This window comes from Orycteropus afer, unplaced genomic scaffold (assembly GCF_000298275.1).
Source record: "Orycteropus afer afer isolate SDZICR_OR568_19922 unplaced genomic scaffold, OryAfe1.0 scaffold00046, whole genome shotgun sequence".
Taxonomy (NCBI): Eukaryota; Metazoa; Chordata; class Mammalia; order Tubulidentata; family Orycteropodidae; genus Orycteropus; species Orycteropus afer.
The window spans coordinates 7,316,801-7,334,526 of record NW_006921633.1 but is presented as its reverse complement, the minus strand read 5'-3'; the positions used below and the strand labels follow the sequence as shown (position 1 = coordinate 7,334,526).

At 35.9% G+C, this 17,726-nt stretch overlaps 1 protein-coding gene across 1 annotated transcript in view; it reads left to right on the top strand.

Annotated features, from left to right (window-relative positions):
• The window catches only part of FANCL (FA complementation group L), a 138,122-nt gene that overhangs the window by 61,014 nt on the left and 59,382 nt on the right, over positions 1-17,726 (top strand). Inside the window, exon 7 of the mRNA XM_007938015.2 lies at positions 12,958-13,054. Within this exon, the coding sequence (XP_007936206.2) occupies positions 12,958-13,054 (97 nt within the window). The remainder of the gene's footprint in view (positions 1-12,957; positions 13,055-17,726) is intronic.

Sequence of the window (17,726 nt, the reverse complement as noted above, 5' to 3'; positions counted from 1 at the left end):
GTGGTTTTATCTTTCTCTTTCTGTTCTGCAATTCTTTTAATTCCTCATCAGAGAGTTCCAATGCTGCTTCTTCCTCAGGGATGTGTTCTGGGTCTGTATCCTGCTCCCTTGTTTCTACCACTTTTCCTGCTTCTTTGTGTGGACTGTGATGGTCTGTTTTCTCCGAGGCACCATGGCGTTGTTGTATTTAGATCTCTGTTAACTGTTTGTGAAGAGCAGCCAAGGGTGATTCAGGCTCTTCTTGGTGGTTTTTTATCGTTAACCTGTTGGTGGAGAAGGAGGTAGTAGCTCTCACCCAGTAAGCGAAGTTGCAGGAGGTGTGGGTGTAGTTGTGTCTTATGGGGACTGTTGTTGTCTCCCACTCAGTTAGACACAAATTACAGTTGAATAACCATCAAACAACTAAAAGCACATGGACAAAAAACATACCATGTAATCACACAGGAACAGTAGCCAAGAAAAGAAAACAGGGAAAAATTAGAAGAAAAAACAAGAAAACTTGCAGTATCTGGGGATAGGGCATTAAGAGAAAAAAAGTAGAGAAGGAGAATAATGAAGAAAAAAATGGAAAAAATGCAAAAAGAAAAACAAGGAACGAGGTTAACCTTGAGAAAAAATAGAGGGTGGAAAACCTTAAATTAAAAAAAAAAAAATTTCAACCAAGAACAGGGAAAAGAAAAAAAATGCTGAAAATTGGGACCTGGGAGGGGAAGATTAAGAATAATAATAAAAAGTACAAAAGTATTAATAATAATAGTTGTTTTTAAACAGACAAATACAAGCAGACTAATCACCAGAAATAAGAAAGCACAAAATAAAAAAAATAAATAAAAATATGAGGAAAAAAAAAAAAGAGAATCGGTGGAGGACAGGACAGGGCACCCAGTCTCCTTCTGAGCACAGAGACTGTGATGGAGTTCCTGTGGGCCCAGAAGGTAGGTGGGAGTGGGGGATGGCCCCACCTCCATTCACCAATCGGGTGTAGGGTATAAGGGTAACAGGAGGAATGTCGTACCTTTTCAGTCTTGCAGGTCCAGAGTGTCCTTGGGGTTGCTGGAAAGCAGAACGTGTTCTCAAGCCCCAAGAATCTGCCAGGGTGCTGTCTCTTTAAATATCCAAAACAGTCAAGCTGATTTTAATCCTTCAAAATGGCGGCATCCTCTGGACTGGCAAAAGTCCATAGCTCAGCCCGCCTTTCTCTTTACCTGCTCTGTTTATTCCCCAGCCACCGTGCACAGTCCTCCGTGCAGTCCCTGGCTAGCAGGGCTGGTTTTTTGTTTAATTCTTAGGTCCTAGCACCACTCGGGAATCTCCAAGCTGTCTGTGCTGTCAGGATCGCTGCCAGACCGCAGTTCCGTTTGTCTCCTTTTTTGGTATTTTCACACAAATTCTTCTGCTAGTTGGGGTTTAGTCCACTTCTATATCCTTCCCTTCCAGGATTATTTTCTGTATCTATGTTAATTGGTTTCCTTTTTCTTTGTTGAAGAGGGTTTGTGCAGTCTTTCTGCCTAGTCCACCATCTTTCCGGTTTATACCTCCTGCTCATTTCCTTGGGAAACAGGTTAATCATAGGCAAATTTATGAAATAAAAAAATGTTAAACTTTTATTTATTTGTATTTCCCTCCCAGAGACTTTTAAAATTTCAGAGTCCCAGGGATCACACTTGGCCAACAACTCATCTCTTCTCCCTCACTGCCTCTTTGGAGTGATTCATCTCCCATTGGATCCTTAGTTTCTTCCTCTTGTGTTTGTTTTGTGTTTTCTAAATAAAATCATGTTCAGTGCTGCTTAATTATCCTACTGCTTTGAATTACATTTTTTTTTATTTTGCTTTTACTTAAAAAGTAATTAAAAAATAAGGTAATGTCCACAGCTAAAGAATTAAAACAGTACAAATGGTATTAAAGTAAAATGAAACTCCTGCTTTATCCTGAACTCTAAACTTCCCAGTTTCTTTCCAGAGACATGCTTAATGTTTTGTGCTTTCTGGAGATTTTTCACTCATATACTAGCATATGTTGTGGTTGTTCGCTGCTGTCAAGTTAGTTCAGACTCTTAGTTCAGACTCATAGCGACCCTATGTACAAGAGAAGGAAACACCTGCCAGGTCCTGCACCACCTTCACAGTCTTTGCTGTGTTTGAGTCCGTCGTTACAGCCACTGTGTCAATCCATCTCAGTGAAGTTCCTCCCCTTTTTCACTGACCCTTTGCTTTACCAAGCATGATACCCTTCTCTATGAATCCCTATGACCAAAGTACGAGAAGTGAAGCCTGGCCATTTTTGCTTCTAAGGAGCATATATAGTTAACATGTATTTTTAAAATTTTCTAACTTTTTGCTATTGCTGTATGAAAAAAGTAATTGATTTTTTGGGTTGAATTTGCACAAAATTTTTGATGTTTGTAGGAAAGTACAAAAAACTTAAGTATGCAGCTCTATGAGTTTTCATAGAGCATATGTGTAAAAGAAGCATCTAAATCAAGAAATAAAATGGTTAGAACCTCAGATGTTTTCTTGTGCTCTTTTTATTAGTATCTTGCCCAGAGGGGACCCATTATCCTGACTTTTAACAGCATAGAATGAATAGTTTTTGAAATTCATCTATGTGGATTCATAGAATATGATCAACTTGTGCTTAGCTTCTGCTTGTGAGATTATCCGTGTGTTGCCATTTTTTTTTCACTTTTATTGTTGTTCAGTATTCCATTGTAGTAATGGATGCCAAAGTTTATACATTCTACTACTGATGAATATTTGAATTGATTCTGGTTTTTGGGTGCAGTAACCATTTTGTATATGTCTCATGGTGTACATATGTACCATTTTTCTTGGCTGTAATGAATAGAGTAGAATTTCTGGGTCAGCTTTTGAAGATACTTCCAACCCATTTTCCAAAGTTGAAGAGCCAATTTAAACTTTCACTATCAGTTTCTAAGAATTCCACTTGCTTCCGTTTGATGCTACCCTTTGATATTTACAGATTATAGACTTATTAGCCACCAATAATGACTACTGAGTTTGAGCACCTTTTCATGTGTTTATTGGCCGTTGCAATATCTTCTTTTTTTTCAACTGATCATTAAATTCTCTTCTACAAGATGCAGAGGACTGATTGATGTTTAGCCATAAGATTTTAGGCTTCATTTGATAAGATATCATTACTGAGTAGAATTTGGGATGGCTGGAAGCTGTTTAATAAAATTGTGTATACCAGTTGAAGAGAGAGACAGAGAAGACTAGTGATGAATTGAGATGCATGTGTAGCATGTGTAGCAGTTTAGGCTGAGCTTGTGAACCCTTGTTTGGAAGCTTTGATGCCGTGGACCTAGTCATTCTTTGAACATAGGTTGGTAGAATAGAGAAAAATAATTTTGACTTGTTTTTAGATGTTTAAATGTTAAGATCTTAGTGTTTAGGAATACTTAGGGATGTAGGGAAGGGAACTAGTTGGGCAAGAGGAGAAGGGTTCTTCTGGCTTTAGTTGTTGAATATTGGTATAGTGAGTTGAGGTGTTTTCTAATAGATCTGACATGGTTGGGAGAACTCCAGTAATGAAAATCAGTTAGGGCATTGAAGATGGAAGTATGAGATTTTTTAATCATTAACTTTTTATGCAACTAATATTTACTGATTACCTATAATGTTAGGAGCTCTGGTGGCATACTGCCTAAGGCATTTGACTGTCAACCAGAAGGCTGGTAGTTCAAATCCCACCAGCCACTCATCAGAAGGAAGGTTGGGCAATCTACTTCCATAGTGATACTGCCTTGGAAAGCCAAGGAGGGGTCGCCTGTAAGTCGGATCTGACTTGATGGCAGTGAGTTTTTTTTTTTAACCTATAATGTGAGTCTAGCTCAGTGGTTAAGGCATTTGGCTGCAAATCAAAAGATGAATAGTTCATAACCCACCAGCTACTCGGTGGAAGAAAGATGAGGCAGTCTACTACCTTAAAGATTACAGCCTTGGAAACCCTCTGGGGCAGTTCTCTTCTGTCACGTAAGGTTGCTGTGAGTTAGAATCCACGTGATGGCAGTTGGTTTGGTAATGGTTTATAATGTAAGGCCCTAGGAATACAGTGATAGACAAGATGTAAGATTCCTCATGGAACTTACTTCTAGTGGAAGAGTCAGAATTTAAGTACCTCATCACAGTAATACTTAATTATAACCATGACAAGTACTATAGAATATAATCATAGGGCTCCTTGAGAGCCTTTAGCAGCAAGGTTATATAAAAATAGTGTAAGTATATAAAATATTTAATAAAATAAGTATTTTAAGAGATAAATAGATGATATGGACTTATACTTAGTTTTATATCAATTGTTCTGATGTGAGAGAAAAAGGAATAGATCTTTAACTTGGATAATATATGAAATTCAAAAGTAAAGGTACAGATGCATCTACCATATCACTCTTGACATTATAATTGTCTCCCTCCTTACATACAGGGACTGCCATTTATGAAGTGTCTGTTATGTCCTATTGACTATGCCAGCTACCTTATATGATTCTTATTTAACCTTTTTAATCAATTTCAGTATATATATTTTTATTCCCAACATTAGATATAAAATCAGTATATAGACAAGGCTGGCTCCACAGCACTACTTAGTGTTTTCTGAGAATGACGCTCCCTTGCTTTCTGTTAGGGGGTGGCTCTGATGTGGCACCTTCAATAAAGTTTCCCCAAAAATTTTCAGCTGGTGACACACTGAGGTTGTAACTAATATAAAACTACCTCACCATGAATAAAATTGACCATTTACAAAATTAGCCCACACTTAGAGATAGATTTGAAATCTGTTGTTTAGATCTACTAAGGATCAAGGTTGAATTGTAGTGACTAAGGTAGATGATTGACTGAGATTGTAGCTGCTACTACCTAATCATTTGTTTCATGGTCTTTACAAATAAAGAATGTGGTTCTGAAGAGAAGTTATCTGCATAAATTGTATTAAAGGAGGAACCAAAGAATAAGATTTTGTCAGTATTTATTCAACACTGTCTGGTAGAGTAAGAACATCCCTTCTGAACTTTAGTCTTGTGAATTAATTCTTAAATCAGGTCTGGCACACTGACACACTAATAAAACTAGGTTTCAGGACCCAAAGAGCTAAAGCTGAGACTGGAACTGTGCTGTTACCATACTAGAATTGCTACCTTTTTTGAGGCCCTGCCTGAGCAGCTGGTTGGCTTCCTAATTTAAAATATCTTTCAAAGTGACACACATAATAATTTGTATAACAGATTGATTTCAGTGGATTTTCAGAATCTTAATAAATTTCGATACCATGTCAATATAGCTGTATTTTGTAGATTTATCAATGCAATAGTAAAGTGTGATAATAGTGACAAAATCTCTTATAGGTATTGAAGACCTTGCTGTGTTTTTAATTACGTACTTGACATTTCTAGTCAACTCTAAGATCAGGCATTATATAAAATTAGAAAGAAGGAGAAATATTTTAAATTTGATTGAAATCTTTTTTTTTCCCATTATCAACATATCCTTTTTTATAGAAGTGACAGTGAGAATTTAGTAGCTAAGCTTAAGTTTGATTGCTGTAGTAATAGTTGTGTACTTGTTTTAGATCCATGAAAACAGAAGGTTCTCCAAAAAGTAAGATGATGATGGTCTGATAGTTCTGGGCAATTTTGGACATTATACTGACTTGAATGACACTGAAAGGTGCCAGTTGTTAGGTGGCATTGAAAGGTGACACCGTTAGCCTCTGCTCCTGTTGTTTTGCATAGTGGTCCATTACAACAATAACAAGGAAACAGAGCTTTGGAGTTTAACAGGATTTTCTCTGTAGTATTAAGAATGTATTAGAGTTGAAAGTAAAGAAGCCCTGGTGGTGCAGTGCCTAAGGCATTTGACTGCTAACCAGAAGGCTGGTGGTTCAAACTCACCAGCCACTCCTTGGAAGGGAAAAAAAACGGCATTTTCATTAGACAAAACTGTAGTAATTCAATGATTTAGGTTAATGTAGAAAGAAAACTCTCCTTATTTACAAAAGTAACTTACAATAAAAAAAAAATCATACTTGTTAATTTCTATGTTCTTATGTATAACACATTGACTACTAACCAGAAGGCTGGCAGTTCAAACCTATCAGACACTCCACGGAAGGAAGATTTGGCAATTTACTTCAGAAACCCAAGGAGGGGTCACTATGAGTTGCAATCAACTAGGTGGCAGTGAGTTTGGTTTATGTATAATTGATGTGTCTAGTATCAAATTTAAACAGACTTGCGTTCAACTCTTGTTTAAAATTTACATATGAAACAAAAAATAAGAACCAGTTTGGTAACAGCTTCCCCATGTTAGTATATGCGTAGAATGTTGGCATATACATGGAGATGTAAAACATTCCTGTTCCTTAGTAATTTAGATATAAAGTAAAAAATGGAAACTTTGATGCTTTGTTAAAATATGACAGTCTTTAGTCTGCCTTTTGATGCCATTACTATGTAAATACATCTAGATAAAGGAAAATAAAAACTAAATACCTTAATGTGTTGGTTAAAATAAGTGTAGCATTCCAAGAGATATAAAGTATGTATCTTTTGTTTCAGTGTACTGATAATATTCAGCTAGTAACCACAGCAGCAACAACCAAAACCACTTGAAAGCTTCACTATTAACACCTTCAAATGTTTAAAAAACTTCACTCTCAAGTTTAGTGCCATTTTAGCTACTACACGATGACTTAAAAACAAATGCAGCAAATGCTAAGTACAGAACAAAATGGAGTACCAGAAGTACGATATTTTATTGCTCTAGATTTTATATTTATGTTTTATATTTTCTTAGTCAAGTTTTGAATTGCCTAGATAAGCAATAAATACCTATACTCCTTCTAAATATAAATTTTAAATGTGATTTTGTGGACATTGTGCTAGCATCTTAGTAAGTTTTTTAAATTTTTGTTTTCTAACAATGAATGTTTTGTTAATATACTTAAATGAATTATTTATATTTTATTTAAATGAATAAAAATGATTCCTTCCATATTATCTAGAATGAGACACCTGGGTTAACAGTACAGGAGAACTTTTGAAATAGACTTTCTTGGAAAAACTGATTTGTTTTCCTTTTAATATTGCTTTCATAAACCTAAATTCTAAGGCATCTTTTTCTATCACAAATCAATATAAATATGCTTTATTAGTTAAGGTACAGGCTAAGCTATCTACAGCAAAGAGCACCCCACATCCTCAGTGGTTCAAATAAGATAGAAATGTATTCATGTCTTATTGAACAGTTGAGAGAGAGGCAGGTGGTCAAGGGATTGATGGCCCTGTTCCACAGGGTCACTTACGAACTCATGTTCTTTTCAACTTGTTACTTAGCCATCCACTGTAACTGCTTGTTCAATCCAGTAGCTACCTGAGACTCTTTACATTTATATTTAAATTAACTTAAACTAAAAATTCAGTTTCCATACTAAACCCAAAAATACCAAACTCACTGCTGTTGAGTCGGATCCGACTCATAGCGACCCCTCCTTGGGTTTCTGAGGCGGTATCACTACGGAAGTAGATTGTTCAGCTTTCCTTCCGAGGAGTGGCTGGTAGGTTTGAACCTCCAACCTTCTGGTTAGCAGTCAAATGCCTTAGGCACTACACCATACTAGCTACATTTTAAGTGCTCAGTAGCCATATGGGACTAGTGGCTCCTGTATTGGACAGTATAGATCTGGAATAATTCTCATCCCAGAAGGTTCTGTTGTCAGTGCTGCATTAGAGCAGCACTTATCTGCATAAGTCTTACCTGCATAGTTTTGTTAGCTCATACTGTCCTGTCCAAGTTCTAGTCCATAAGAAGAGAGAAAGAGAAGGAAAGAGAGTGGTAAGCAAATAGTTTTGCTACAGATGATCCAAAAGATACATACGTCTATCTTATCTGCTTGCATCTCATTGACTAAAATTTAGTAACATGAGGACACCTCATTGCATGGCAGACTGGAAGAGTCATTTGCTGAGTGGAGTTGTACCTCACTAAAACTTAAGTTTTTTTGGGAGGTAGGGTAAGATGAAGGATTCTGTATACTAAAAGGAAGAAAGTGAGACTGGATACTAGGGGATATTTGGCAATCTAGGTGACGTGTATTCAAGGTGTCAATAATAACATTAAGATTTCTCTCCATTCCCCAAAGTAGCAGGAAATCAATACAGGAAAATCTTTCTTACTTTTAAATGACTGTGCTGAGATTAATGTGAAATTGTAAATGTTTTTGTGGTATTATTTGAATTACTTAAAGTTTAACAAAGTTTGCAGTTGTTTTGACTGAGAGCCACGTTTTAATCATGCCACTGTTTTTCTCTATGTATTACTTCTGTGTCCCAAACTTTGTGGAATGATGAGACTCTTATGTTTGTGTGTTTGCAAACAAAAGACTAGAGCTGGTGTTTATTTCTGTCTTATTTTATAGTCAGTCAGTGGTGATTTTGAACATTTGATGACGAGCAGCCATGTGAACTGTGAAAAGTAGTAGATGGTCATTTGTTTGTTCCTTATCTCCCTGTCCTGCACTCTCTTTTTAATACCTGCTCCTTCTCCAAGTATGTTATCAACATGGTTAAGAACTATTTAGGGCTTATAATGAAATGCAATATTTTCTTTTCCCCTACACCATTTCCTAGGAGCTCTGGTAGCATAGTGCCTAAGGCACTTGACTGCTAACCAGAAGGCTGGCTGTTCAAACCCATCAGCCACTCCTTGGGAAGGAAGGTTGGGCAATCTACTTCCGTAGTGACACTGCCTCGGCAACCCAAGGAGGGATTGCTATGAGTCGCAGCCAACTCGATGGCACATAACAACAACAACAACACCATTTCCTATTCCCAGTACAATTCTTTGGAAAACAAAACAAAAAACACTTTGAAATGTTTCACGACTTCTATATTTCTGAATAATGGGTTTGTATTAAACGTTCCTTGATAATACCACTTTTAGGAATTAAATACTTATTCACTACTATATAGGAAAGGCTTTAGCTCATTTGTATACTTTCTCCCTTCGTTATATTTTTCTTTTAATTAGCTTTAATATTTCTTAAACGTTTTCTTTGTCCATTCAGTAAAAGATGGTCTTTCTTGATTCTCAAATTAACAATTACACATATTTTGTATTCTTGCTCTTCCTCTTCCTATCTTTCCCCTTTTTGTTCTCAATTTTTGTCATCTCTTACTTTACTTTTAAAATGTAATGCTTAACTATGTTTATATTAGTTTTTGTAACTGTGATTGTCTTGTATGGTTTGTTTATTGCTAGATTCTGACATCTGCTAATAGTTTTCTTTTTATGACTACTTAAGTGTTTTGTTCTCTTGTACTTAAGGTCACCATGAGTTTGGAGCTGACCTGATGGCTGCTAACAACAAAACATATTCACAGAAAAGTCAATGGCAGATACTGTTTTAACACAGTTTTATTGTCTACAATTTAGATTAAAATTTTGTTTCTTTTTTGGTTTTTTACATTATCTGTTTATTTTTATTTTTATTTTTTAATACCCTTAGTTTTTTCAATGTATCAGTTGTCCTCTATTCTACACATTTTCCTTCTTGGCAGTGATCTCCCTTTTAAAGCCCTCTCTCATCTCTCATCAATTTTGTCAGCCTGTGGTCTTCCTGTCGTTTTACATCTTCATGAAATTTATTGAAAAATTTCTTATTTTTGTAATTGGGCTGTACTTTTCTTTTTAAACCCTTTATCATTTTCATTTTAGTGAGTATAAAAAAACCAAAAAGCAAACTCACTGCAGTTGAGTCGAATAGATAGGTTGTAAATACAAGTGTTCAGTTCAGTATCTTAATTCTGAAATGTGGATGTTTTTAGAGTTTGATGTCCATATATCTAAGTCGGAGTGATAATATATGTGCTAAAGACTAATGTTGTAATTTTTTTGGATGAAATGTTTACCAATACACCTAAAAGAGTATAAAGATTAAAAATGTGTGTTAGCATTGATACTGTCATGCAAATAAACATTTAGGATAACATTTGCATATGTTAATACAGATTGTTCTGTTTTACTTTTTATTATTCCGTTATTGAAGATGTGTATCCTTTTCAGATTTAGGTCTCTTTTTCACTGCAAATAACTCCACAACTTCATTGTCCAGCATTTCTTTAAATTGACTCATTTTACCATTATACAAGGCGAGTGACCAAACTGGCAGATGTTGTTGTTGTTGTTAGGTGCCATTGAGTCGCTTCTGACTCATAGCGACCCCATGCACAGCAGAACGAAACATTGCCCCACCCTGCGCCAGCTCCATGATTCTTGCTATACTTGAGCCCATTGTCGCAGCCACCATGTCAATCCAGCTAGTCGAAGACCTTCCCCTCTTTTGTCGACCCTCCACCTTACCAAGCATGACATCCTTCTCCAGGAAATGTTCCCCTCTGACAACATGACCAAAGTAGGTGAGACGAAGTCTGGCCATCCTCACTTCTAAGGAGCATCTCGGCTGAACTTCCTCTAGGACAGATTTGTTAGTTCTTTTGGCAATCCATGGTACCTTCAGCATTCTTCGCCAGCACCACAACTCAAAAGCATCAACTCGTCTTCAGTCTTCCTTATTCATTGTCCAGCTCTCACATGCATACAAGGCGATTGGAAATATCATGGCTTGTGTCAGGCACACGTTAGTTCTCAAGGAGACATCCTTGCTCTTCAGCACTTGAAAGAATTCCTTCGCAGTTGACCTATCCATTGCTACATGTTGTCTCATGTCCTGATTGCTGCTTCCATTGGCCTCGATTGTAGAACCAAGCAATGTGAATTCTTTGATAACCTCAATCTTTTCTCTGTTTATCGTGATGCTGCTTACTGGTCCAGTTGTGAGGATTTTTGTCTTCTTTATATTGAGATGTAATCCATACTGCAGACTGTGTTCCTCAATCTTCATCAGTAAGTGCCTCAAGTCATCCTTACTTTCAGCAAGCAAAATTGTATCATCAGTATATCTCAGGTTGTTAATGATTCTTCCTCCAATCCTGATGCCACATTTTTCTTCATATAGTCCAGTTTCTCGGATTATTTGCTCAGCAAATAGATTGAATAAGTATGGGGAAAGGATACAACCCTGACACACTCCTTTCCTGATTTTAAACCATGCAGTGTCCCCTTGTTCCGTTCGAATGACAGCCTCCTGGTCAAGGTACAGGTTCCTCATGAGTACAATCAAGTGTTCGGGAATTCCCATTCTTCTCAATGTTATCCATAATTTGTCATGATTCACACAATCAAATGCCTTTGCATAGTCAATAAAACACAAGTAAACATCTTTCTGGTATTCTTTGCCTTGAGCCAAGATCCGTCGGACAGCAGCTGTGATATCCCTTGTTCCACGTCCCCTTCTGGATCCAGCTTGCACCTCTGGAAGTTCTCTGTCAATATACTGCTGCAACCGTTTTTGAATTATTTTAAGTAAGATCTTACTTGCGTGCGATATTAATGATATTGTTCTATAATTCCACATTCTGTGGAATCACCTTTCTTTGGAATGGGTACAAATATGGATCTCTTCCAGTCCGTTGGCCAGGTAGCTGTCTTCCAAATCTCTTTGCATAACCGAGTGAGTGCCTCCAATGCAGCATCCATTTGTTGAAATATCTCAATGGGTATTTCGTCAATTCCCAGAGCCTTGTTCTTTGCCAGTTCCGTCATTGCAGCTTCGACTTCCTCCTTCAATACCATTGGTTCTAGATCATATGCCACCTCCTGAAATGGATGAAGATTGACCAGTTCTTTTTGGTACAGTGACTCTGTGTATTCCTTCCATCTTCTTTTGATGTTCCCTGCATCATTCAATGTTTTTCCCTTTGAATCTTTCAATATTGCAACTCGAGGCTTAAATTTTTTCTTCAGTTCTTTCAGCTTGAGAAATGCCAAGCCTGTTCTTCCCTCTTGGTTTTCTAACTCCAGATCTTTGCACATTTCATTATAGTAATTGGTTTTGTTAACTGGCAGATAGTGATGGTAAAAAAAAAAAAAAAAGTTTCCTAGGTTGAGAGGCTAGTATTAGTTCTGAATGCTAATGGACTCTACTACCAGACTGGATGACATGTTGTGTGATACTTTTAAACTACTTTTTATCTTTACAAGAGAATAGTATTGTAAAAATGTCAAAAAATATCCACATGCCCAGTTCACTGGTAAATATACTGCTAAATTTGAACCTTTTTGGCAGTAGCTTATGCTACTCAAGGGACCATATTTTTACAGAATGATATATTTCAAAGGATATTGGTTTCCATTGTAGAAAATTCATGCATTTAGAGCAACTTTAAGCCAAAACAACTATGCTTATGCCCTGTGTTTAAGATATTAGTCATCTTGAGTACATACCCAGGTTAAGTGACAGAAGCTATATATTGTGCAAAAAGAAAATTTATTGTTAGGAGTGTTGCTTGTACCTATGCTTATGCAGCATTTTCCTAACAGGATCAATTTGAGTATATGAACTAATACCAGCCAGATTTTTGTACAGTAACGGTATTGATAATAAAGGAGAAGTTCAGTGAGGAGAAAAACAAATAAAGGAAGCATAAAAGTCTCATACTGTATGAAACTACAGGAATGGATCAAAGAGTTTGACAGGAAATTTAATGTGTACATAAGTAGAGGCTGACAGGAACATGCTGTGTGTGCCAAAGGTTCCAGTGATGGAAAACCGAAACATAGTGCTCACTGACCACAGCATGAGCCTTGACACACATTGTAAATAATCCAGAGATCTATGACTGCATTAAGCACTAGGCTGGTGTATTAACGACAGTAAATCTATAGCAGCAGAAATGGCTGGCATGCAGAAATTCTCTGATTAATTTTTGTAATGGATTAATAGGAATATAGCAAATATTTTCATTTTGAGTCCTCCATCCTCCAGTCCTCCCTCCCCCAGTGTGATCATTTTTCATTCTCTTCTACCTACCAGACTTGTGTATGTGGATACTTGCTTCAGCACCTTGAAGTTAAAAGCCAAGGATGCTTCTAGCAGAGAGCATCTAATCACTCTCAAGTTGAAGGCTAAGGTATGTGCTTCCTTAAACTGTTATTGTGGTCAGGAAATACTTTGTGAGGTGAACTCTGAATGTTTTCAATGCAAAGAAGTGTCAGTTGCTTTTAAAAACACATAGCTGATGCTTTCAAAATTTGATTTTGGAAAAGCGCAGAGAATTTATTCACCAGGTTTTCAAAATCTTAGATAAAATTTCACGTCATTATTATAGTCTAGATTTGATAAAAATCTAGACTTTATAATAAAGTAGGTAAGATTTGGCAGCCTCAAAGTACCATAATGTTATTTTTGTAATATGCTGTATAGAAAAGAATTGCAAGCTTCATCTGTCCCAAGTGAAGTTCTCTTGATGGAAAGCCCTCTGCCTTCTGCTCTATGAATTATCTTTGTAGGTCTTATCTCGCTTATCTCCAATCCCCTGCCCTTCACTACACCCAAAATACACAGTTATGCTTTTTTGTTGTTTGATTGTTTTGGCTGAAGTTTTTTTGATTTGAGTATTTTATTTTAGGAATTTGGGAAGGTCATGCCTCTGTTTATAGGCCCCTTATAGACTAGTGATCTATATAGCTACTTACTAATTTTACAAGAGAGAATGGCCAGACTTTATCTCACCTACTTTGGTCACGTTGTCATAAGAGACCAGTCCCTGAAGAATGGTGTCATGCTTGGTAAAGTAGAGGGTCAGTGAAAAAGGGGAAGACTTTGAACAAGATGGATTAACACAGTGGCTGCAACAATTGGTTCAAGTATAGCAAGGATTGTAAGGATGGCACATGCTGGGTAGTGTTCCATTCTGTTGTACATAGGGTTGCTATGAGTCAGAGCCAACTCAACAGCAACTAACAATTTTACTGGCACAAATCATGGCTGTTTCATCTTAACTCAATCTATAGCTTTAAATTTTGAATTTTGATTAATAAGCAGAATGAGCAAATTGAGCATATTAATAGTTTACTTAGTAATCACTAGGGAGGTGTTAGGATTTGAAGAAAACCAGGATATCCAACTTTTTTTTATTGTTCCTAAGAGTCATCAATCAACTCTATTTCAGAAGATTGTAGTGATGAAAAGATCAATTGTGTTTGTCCTTTTTAAAAATGTGTCTGGCATTTAAGCTTTCCGCAAGAGAAAATTAATATATAAAGCTGTACTGGGTGACACAGAAAAGTTGATATCTTACAGTGCTTCTGTATCAGACAAGTTGAGAAATGACTCATTCTCTCTTTCTCACACACGGAACGTTCAGGTATTTTAAGAGCCGTATGTGATAAGTGTTAGAAAAAAATTCGTGGGCTAGAAAGCTTATTTGTAAAATAAATTATACTGCTGTATTTTCCTTAAAATGAAAATAATTTTATTTTCTTTCTTAGTTTTTAAAGATGTGTTTTTTTCAGATCTAGGAAAAATCTGCCTTTTTCCTCCTAAAGGTCACATTCTGCCAGTGGCAAGTGTTCTGTCATTTCCTTCAAAGCTGGCTCTATTTGTTTATAATTTTGTACATTGATAAAAGTTGCTTTATTGTTACAAAGACCAAAATGAAAGATGTAAATACATCCTGATCTTATTTGTTTATTTGAATAGCCTCATTTTTTACAACCTTTTATACTTATTAAAGAGATAATGCTTTATGTCTATACTGCCTTAAATACACTAATAGAATTTTAATGTTAATTCCAGTTAGTGACATTTACTTCCTTAACTGATAGCATTACGAGTGAGGATGTAGCCACTACTATGGTCCATTCTACCTGCATATTCTTATACTTTTTCAAGGTAGATATGATGACACTATTAATATTTTTCTGGGGAATATTTTCAGCTACCAGTTTTTACCGTTGTGGAATCCCTGGCAAGAGAAAAGAGAAGGCTCTATTCGAGATGTAAAGGAATTGGGTGGGGGGAGGATGCTTTATGAAAAAGGTAGGATGGAACTGAATGGATCTTATGTTGGTATGCATTTTGATGTTTTAGAATCTTTAATTCTCTGTTTATTTTAGTTTTTATAGAAGTCAAAATTGTTTTTGAGATATGGTCATTTCTCTTTCAGGAATATTTGAGTCTGAGATTGTTGGTTGAAAAATGTGACAGCTGAAATTCTGTACATTAAGAGTATGTAATACAGATGCTCATCCAAACTAAATTGTACAGGGAAAGTTGAATTTTTAAAACAAACTTTTTAAAAACCTTAGTTTTATGAACACAGTAGACCTTTATCTTTTTTTTTGTTTTGTTTTTTTTTTTTGGTAGATAGCTAAAGAAATGTGTTTGTTTCATTATTTTTCTGAAAAATACATACCCTCCCAATTCTACCACTGCCCATTATCTTCCCCAAAAACCCACAAACAATACCAACTTTGATTGGACAACTTTTATTAAAAATAAATGTGAAAAATCAAAAAGAAATGGGAAATAGTTGACTTTTATGGCTTTTCATAGCTGTATTTTTATGCAGTACTTATTTCATTATAAAGCATTCTGAACTGTGGATGGAATTATTATCTTTTCATTATAAAAGGTTTGTTGCAGAACTTTCTTAGGTTTGGCCAAGATCACAGCTACTTGGAAAACAAATCACAGATGTGTATCAGAGGTTGGCCACTGTCTCTGATAGCTGTTTCTGTAATCTGTTCCAGTTTGCATGTATAGCCATATGCCACATAATGTCCATTCAGACACCATCCGACCACATATATGTCTTTGGTCCCATCAAGTTATAGTAGAGTTCAGAAATCCCAGTCAGTGGATAGGATGTAGCAAACACAACTGCTTCCTGGATGCAACGTGTATCTCTTGTATACAAAGCGGTTGCGCTGCCAGGTGTATAATAGTCTAGTACATATGTAACCTATAATACATAGGTCTTGATAGTCATAATAAACACCTATGTTACTGGCTTATGTATGTTCTATACTGTACTTTCTGTTCAAAAAATTTACCATATAAAAGTATATGCTCCAATTCATAGGCAGTATCATCCAGTCTTGAGTGTCATGCGTCTCTTGAGTGTTTTAATGTTATCTCTGTTTAATTCGTTTTCGAAAATGTTACTGTGAAGTGCATCATGGCTCCCAAACACCGCAAAACCGGTGTTTGTGATAGCAGCAGCAAGAGGCGAAGGAAAAGTATCAATTTGGAAGTGAAAGAAAAGGTTATTAAACAGCACAAAAGTGGAAAATCAGTGAATGCTATTTCTCACGATTCAGGCATGTCACACTTGACAATCACACTGATCCTCAAAAACAAAGAAAAAAATTCTCCAAGCTATTAAAGGATCCACTCCACTGAAAGATACATGGCTGATGAAAATGTGAGAGGGACTATATCACATACAAAGAAATTGACAATGACTTGGATTGAGAACCAAGCACAAAAGATAATCCCTCTCAGCACATTGATGGCACTACTAAGGTGTGAAACTTGTTCCAAATAGTTAAAGAAAAAGCAGGACTAGACTATGATAACGCCCAAATCACATAACGTCCTGTTTCATGGAATGTATTGTGGATGTTAAGTAATATATGACTGTATTCACATTGGGCAGCAGCCTCACTGATTAGATGGTCCAATCACAGTAGAATAGGCTAAAATTTTCCTTACGATAATATGCTGTACAATGTATAATGCATTGTATGTCACAAAAAATGTATACTTAATATTTATAATTACTGATCTGATTAAATTACTTCAAGTGAGATTTGGAGAATTATCTTTTAATTAAAAATAATTAAATACTATATTTATTTTTAAATTAATATTCTTATATATGGATCTTTTGTTATTGCCATCAGTTAGATTTCTAAAGTAAAAATTTCGGCAATTATTTTATAAATGGTATTATATATACTTAGCAGTTTACCATTGAAAACTATCTCAATTTTGATATAGTTATAACATTGTAGTCAATAGTCTACAAATTCAAGGAAACTACTCTGAAAATAAATATTTAGGATACTGCTTGATATTTTAATTATTAAAGATTAATCATATATAAATGTTTTTTTTCAGTTCTGTATAATTATGTCAGGTTCATTATATTAATAAAATTGATCCTATATGTGGGTATAATATATCATATATTTATTTGACTATAATAGGTACACAATAAAGCCACCTGCATATAGATCAGCCATGTTTGCCATATGCATATATGTATGTATGCAGAGTTGCTCTTATAATTAATATATTTGAAAGATGTCACTATTGCAGAAACTACATAGTATACTCATTTATGTTTGTGGTATCGTTATTGTTATTTTAACCTGCTTTTTCATTTAATTAATCATGGACCTCTTTCCATGTCAGTGCATACAGTACCATATACAATATTGAGTTCTTATTAAATGTAGGCTCTGTATTCTTTTTCAGCACAACGAATGTTTATTACTTAATGCATCCAAAGGCCACAAATACTTTTCTTGGTAGATCTATTCCAGATACAATAGACATTTTTCATTACCTGCATCCTTTTTCTAGATTGATGACTTTTAGTGAGTTGCTAGTGTTCATGTTGTTGTTGTTATGTGCTGTCGAGTTGGATCCGACTCAAAGCGACCCCTCCTTGGGTTTCCGAGGTAGTATTGCTACGGAAGTAGGTTGCCCCATCTTCCTTCCGAGGAGTGGCTGGTGGGTTTGAACTGCCAGCCTTCTGGTTAGCAGTCAAATGCCTTAGGCACTACGCTGCC